The sequence below is a fragment of the Rutilus rutilus genome (genome assembly GCF_951802725.1).
Source record: "Rutilus rutilus genome assembly, chromosome: 17".
Lineage (NCBI taxonomy): Eukaryota > Metazoa > Chordata > Actinopteri > Cypriniformes > Leuciscidae > Rutilus > Rutilus rutilus.
The window spans coordinates 12,768,789-12,775,601 of NC_140230.1; the positions used below are offsets into that span (position 1 = coordinate 12,768,789).

At 38.8% G+C, this 6,813-nt stretch overlaps 1 protein-coding gene across 1 annotated transcript; it reads left to right on the forward strand.

Moving 5' to 3' along the window:
- The first annotated feature begins 358 nt into the window (after positions 1-358).
- id4 (inhibitor of DNA binding 4) lies at positions 359-2,717 on the forward strand. Its single transcript, XM_084385864.1, has 3 exons — positions 359-1,054; positions 1,497-1,555; positions 2,476-2,717. Exons 1-2 carry the CDS (start codon positions 722-724, stop codon positions 1,539-1,541), a joined length of 378 nt encoding a protein of 125 aa, XP_084241990.1. The 5' UTR covers positions 359-721; the 3' UTR covers positions 1,542-1,555; positions 2,476-2,717.
- Positions 2,718-6,813: the final 4,096 nt, after the last annotated feature.

Consider the following 6,813-nt stretch of genomic DNA (forward strand, 5'->3'; position numbering starts at 1 on the left):
CTTGTTTAGTTCAAAAGCTATATAACATTTTAACTTGAGGAACTGAATCCACAATAATTATAAGAGCCTTACAATAATTGAAGGGGTTTTGAACTAGGTGGATGAAATCAACATTTAAGCCTACAAAACCACTTTTTTTTTCATAATTCGATTTTTTATTTAAAAAAACGGGTTACTGAGATATTGCCTCTGTGAAAATTCCCTTTATGACAACTTGCCCCGTGTGTTTAAAAGCACCATAGGCACACAATGAAATGATGTTTGTTCATTAAGCGAAGGAACATTTTTTGTATCTTTTTCATTATCTCTGTTTTGGAAACACACACACATAAATCCACACGCGGACACACACACACACACACACAAACGTTTCACTCAGCGGCCTCTTATGTGCGCTCGAGCCCCTCCGCAGTTACAGGTCGCGCGCTGCTCCATCATCACGGGAGCTCGTGACTGACCGGTTTCTCCTCGCGCAGTGACTGTCAAAGCTCGAGCGGGTGGCGCCTCCCCTTTTCCTCTATATATGACCAGCCTCAACTCCTCCGCTGTCTCACACAGTGCGTTCACACTCAGAGAGGAGATGTGGTCAGGATAGAACTGCTCTTCTTTTCTTGCGTGCACCAAATTGCGTTTTTACACGAAACCTCTTGTTGCGTCCCGCGCACGTCTGTTGTTTTCGTTCCCCTCTCTCGTTTAGCTCTTTGTGGTTTTATTTATTACAATGAAGGCCAGCGCACCGGTTCGCCCTCACAAGGTTTCTTCTGGCTGCACTCAGCTCCCCTTGCGTTATTTGACGGAGCGCAGCCGATGCAAAATGGAAGAGGAGGATCTTTTCTGTCTGCAGTACGACATGAACGACTGCTACAGCCGACTCAAGCGCCTGGTGCCCACTATTCCGCAGGATAAGAAAGTCAGTAAAGTGGAGATCCTCCAGCATGTCATTGACTATATCCTGGACCTGCAGCTGGCGTTGGAGACGCACCCGTCTCTCCTAAAACAGACGAGCCCACCCGCCTCCACACGGACCCCTCTCACACAGATCAACACAGAGCAGGTAAGCAGGACCCGAAGCATTCACTTAAAACTGTGCTGATAATGGCTGTGTAATACAGGCACTGATAAAGGCACAGTAGCCTCATTACGCACGGAAGTGACAATAGTGTGTTTCTAACTGCACCAAACCACATAAGATGCTGTTGACCAGACTGCTGGAGGCCTGTGTTTCCTTGTTCTTTGCCAAAATGTTAAAACAATTTAATAGTGTTCGATTTTGTTCATCTATCTAATCTTATTTATAGCCTTCATGTATAATATATATCATATGAGTGCATATTGTATTACATATAAATCTTTATGTGTGTGTAAATGTATCATATTTATGATTATTATTTTAATTGACTCCATGTACAATAGCTTACTGATGGTTATTGTGGCCCTCATGTCACCTCACCATTATCCGCAGTAAGAATGAACGCACCTGTTTCCTTTGCTTTCAGAGGACGACGGGTGTCAATAAGGAGGACTCGATTTTGTGTCGCTGAAATGTTGCACACCGGTGAGTACATAAAAGTTCAATATGAAATATTCTCAAAGGGCTCATTTCATGTCTCGTGTGTGGTTACGTATAATAATTCTTCCGACACACTGGGAAATCTCACTGGGTCTAAAGAAAATCGGTTCGTAGTCCTGTATTTGGTTTTCAAACATGACTCCTGAATGTATACTAATTATTTCATCACTATTTATTATTATTTATTTTTTTTAAATCATTTACAATTTAGAGGTTTGCTGCTAAATATTCCCACATTTTTGTCGCTAAATCAGCTGCTATTTTGGCACTTTCCTTTTGATGCAACCCTGCATTAAATTACACCAAGTATTTTAATCATCCCGCATTAAGACTATTTCAGACAAGCTTGAACACATGCAGCAGTGGGAACAGCCACAAAAATGCTTTTCATTACCCAGAATCCACAGCTAAAGAACAGGGCTGAACTGTCAGGATAATTGGGTAACAGACTTCTAATGCAGCTGCGATGGCTATTATTAATAGAGTCGTGACAGTAAAAACCTCATAGATGGAAGTTATTACCATAATATCCCTGTTAGTATGAATGCTGTTTTTTGTGACAGTCTGTCTGGACTGTAACTCTGGCAGCCGCTCGAACCCAGCTGTACGTTGCGCAATATCTGTCCATCTTGTGGTGGTCTTGCTAACAGGGGGGTTTGTTGGTAGCTTCAGACCGAAGCGTCGGGACGTTTGGCCCGCAGCTGTGTGTTGGAGCGGGTGCATATGTGTGTGTGTGTGTGTGTGTGTGTGAGGTTAGCGGTCCGGGCCCCGTGTAGCACTGCGCTTGTTGTTTGACCTGGTTTGTTTTGGGTTGTTGATCAAGCATGCCCTCTGTTTTGTCGGTGGCGCCAGTCAGTCTGGAGCACACAGTTCACACACCCCTTCTATTCATTCCTCTCTCACAGGTGTGCACTGAACCCATCCAAAGCCAAGCCCAGCTTCACCAGGGAATCCAACACACACCAGGCCCAATCGCAGGGGAGCAGCACTGAAACTAATAGCTACTAAATCATAATATGTAAACATTTTAACGTCAGCTGTCAAAGATGCGGTGAAGCCAGCCAGATTTCTCCTGTGCCCATTCAGTGGGGGAAATGCTGCATTTGGACAGAGAATCCACCCAAACCCCCTTTCGCACCACTGAAATTTTAATTTGAACAAGACACCTCAGATAAATAAATAAAAAGCCTGCATCTAATTTTACTAAAACCATCAGACTGTAAAGCTTTATGACTCAAAATGAAAATGTAAACATCTGACATCTATTGTCAGGTGATTTGTTCTGAACAGGGATTTCCCTGCTGTTTAATATTGTAAAGAACTACGATAAGTGTTGACTTAAATAATGCTGTACATAACAACGAGGATGTTCTATAAATGTATGTGTAAGAGAATATATGTTCAACCGGCTGATTGTAATTATTCGAAAATATTTTTTATCGAAAGTGTTTCGTTCTGTAAATATTGTGTTTTCACATAAGTGTAGTGAATGATTACATGATGTTCTGCTAATAAAGGTCTCACATCATAAACGGATTTGCTTGTGCTCGGTTTTCTGTGCATTAAATTAGCCGCGAGCGCAATTACTAAAAACCTACATTAAACTGTTATTGGATTCCTGTGGTAGAAACGGTTTCATTTAAATCAGTTAACAATCACTGCAGCGCTGCTTTGCTGAAGGCATGGGATATTACTATATTACAATTTATAGAATACATTATTTGAAACGAATAACTCACGCATAAGAGAAAGGCATTTACAAAACCCTGTTTTGAATACAAATTGTACACAATTTCTTCAATTTTAGAAATGGAGATTCTTCAGGAGATTCTTTAGGAATTCTTCAATTTGTTTACCATAAAGGTGGAAAATAATTTCATAGCATGCATAATTCAGGCCTAAATGTGTGCAGAATATTGTTCTACTATTACTCAATTAGGTGAACATCTCAAATCGCTGCTTTATGTGTGATCTTTCATTTCTGACTCAAATGTGCCCATTCAAGTTGGAGCTTTTTGCCTACGGAAACATTCTTTTTTAAATAGTTTTATACATTGGAAAAAGTGGTAACCTGCAAAGAGCTATTTCTACCTGATCTTAGCTTTAAATGAGTTGGTGTAACCTAATATATTTTGGTTAATTCAGTCATTTTAAATAGAATTTTTTTTTATTGGGTTAAAATCAATTCATTTAGATGAAGCACATTTTTAGGTTACCTTTTTTTTACCGTAGCGTAGGTCACTTAAAGTCTCACTTTATGTGATTTTAATCATACTGTAACCACAGTGGATAAAATAGATCACGTTTGAGGGAATGAAAAATGCTCTCTCTGTCCTGGATCTGGTGTTCCGTTGTTTGTTATTTCTTTTATCAAAAAATTTCTTGGCCTGTATTTTTTTTTTATCAGACTTCACTTAAGGTACTGTATGGCGGCCTTCACTGTTAGAACACGGATATTCACAGGAATCCCCAAAAAACGTGATAAATTGACAAAAATATTATAATATGTTCTAATGTCTAATATTATATTAGAGATAAAATTATCTATTTGTCACTGTTTACAATAGAAAAAACAAAACCAGCACATCTTTTTATTTGAATATTCCAGAGAAAAGGATATTGAAAATCTTTAATAAAAATGAAACCAGATTGTTCATTGTTTATCGCTTGAGCCTGCTGTCTCTTCTCTGATTGTGCCCCCTAATGGACTGATCTATTCCAGAGTAGATTATGCACACACACAAAAAAACAATGAGACAGTTGAACCAAATATGCAGATTCTGCAGGTTATTCTACGTTTTATCTCTGCTAACATTGTTTGCATAGTAAAATCAATTCCGACAAAGGAAAACCCCAAGCGTTTTTGCACAGTTAGCAATTCCCCCTTTTCTCTCTTTGTCCCTCTCAAGGTTAAAAACAACGGAGCCCGTAGATGTCCGTGGGATACTGTAGATACCGCCTGCAGATTTGCAGCGTTCTCCCAGCATGCTCTGGGGGTCACAGCGTCACATGTTCTCAGATTCGCAGGTTTTTGTGCTTCTCAGCTATTTTCAGCCTCACCCAAATGAAAAATTCCAAAAGAGCAGGGGAATATTGAGAGAGAGGAAAAAAAAAAGGAAAAGATGTGACCCGCTGCCACCGCGCACACTAATAGAGGCTCCTGAGGGCCCCTCATTCCCAGCAGGTACAAAATGCGCCTGTGTCGCTACTACACACAAATTCGACTTACTGCTTCAGGTGTAGCACAAACGAACACAACGGAAACCGGCGCGCCTCCCCGAGCTGTCAATCATCTGGTCTGTGATCAGCTACTGATTCTAGTCAATTAAACAGATTCATTAAATTGATATTCCAGAGTATTTCGTGAAAACATCACAACATTGCTCGCCTCCTTTTTTTCCACTTAAACAGTAATCAATTTGATCGCCATATTACTTTCCATACTAATTTTCCATCAGCAAGTGGGAAAAAGCGTGTTTGTAAGTCTGCATTACTCTGTTTGTTTGATCGGTGGCGTCTTGTCTGGCTCTACGCAGTGAAGAGGGAACTGTGGAAAATGATCACATCCTGTTTGATAAGAATAGGCCTCCGTGTAGCGTTGGTCAAACTCAACAGAGCAGCAGTCAAACAAGGATCAGTGGTCTGGAAATGTTTTCGGCCAACAGTGTTATTATCAAAACAAGCAGCTTGGGCTGCTGTTGTAAAGTCGGGATTGTTTGAACAGGTGTGAGACAGTATGACATTGTGTGTGAGCGCGTGTCTGTAAATGTGTGTGTGTGCGCATCTGTCTGTTTCAAACTGTATTCAATAATAAAAGTCATCATTTGAAAAACAGCAGGCCAGTTTGGGCAGTAATAGATATTAGATCAATATTTTTAAGATTCTTTATGTAACTAACGTTCGGACACGCTCAACTGGATTGATGTTGATGATCTATCTAGCTATCTATCTTTTTTTTAAAGACATTAATACTTTTATTCATCAAAGATACACTCAGTAAAGTTAAGACATTTATAATGTTAAAAAATATTTCTACAGTATAAAAAAAAAAAAGTATATCCACGTATTAAGCAGCACAGTTGTTGTTTTTTTACATAAAATAATAATTATTTATTGTGCATTAAATCAGAATGATTTCTGAAGGAGAAAAACTGATTAAAAAAAAGAACGATTTGCCATCATTTTAAAATGTTTCACTAAATTACAGTTTGTATATAATGAAAGTGATTATTTTGTAATGTTTAATTATTTGCTTATGTTTAATATATAGAAAAGATAATGAAGCAAATATTGGAACTGTTTAAAAAGCTGTTTAATACTGTTAATAAGCATCTCAGCATGAACATCTTGAAGAGAAGGAAAATGTCCAGAGCTTGCAAGGCTGTAAACAATTCATTTGTGTTATTTCATAGTTTGATAGATATACTTCTATTCTAAATGGCAAACAGTAATAATAAATATTAAAAGCATGGTGTGTCCAAACTTTATTTGGTTGTAAATACGCCATTATCTAGACATCAGTGCCTCCCATTTTGGGTACCCAATTGTAACAGCCATTTAAACAGTTAGCACCCCGTTTTTGCATTAAAGCAGCCTATCAAGACTAAAAACACAATCTAGTCCTATACGATTTTCCTCTCAACCATGAACATTTAGTCTTCATTTTATGGTCATCAAGGGGCTTGATTCCCTCTCCCCCAGCTTCCTTGACCCCCCACAGAGAGAAATGGACAGGGAGCGAGGGAGAGATGGAGCGAGGGAGCAGAACACGCCGGGTCCTGAACAGCACCTGATTACAGGCTAATAGCCTCAGAGTGATTGAACATCTCAGGCTTCTGGCTAATTGGTGCTATTTAAAGTAGCTATTAGCACACAATGGCAGTCACTCACTCATAAACAAAGACAAGATCTGGCCCCAGAAAATATGGCGAGATAGAAAGATGATTTACATTTGGAAAGATTAGAATACCGATTTACCAGCATTGAAGTAACTAACAAAAAGAAACAATACTTGTTAAAAGATAATACTTTTTTTAGGAGTGTGGTGGTAGCTCATCTCTTTTTTTATTATAGATTTTCCAATAACAAGATCTATCTATCTATCTATCTATCTATCTATCTATCTATCTATCTATCTATCTATCTATCTATCTATCTATATATCTATCTATCTGTCTATCTATCTATCTATCTATCTATATCTATCTATGTCTGTCTGTCTGTCTGTCTATCTATCTATCTAT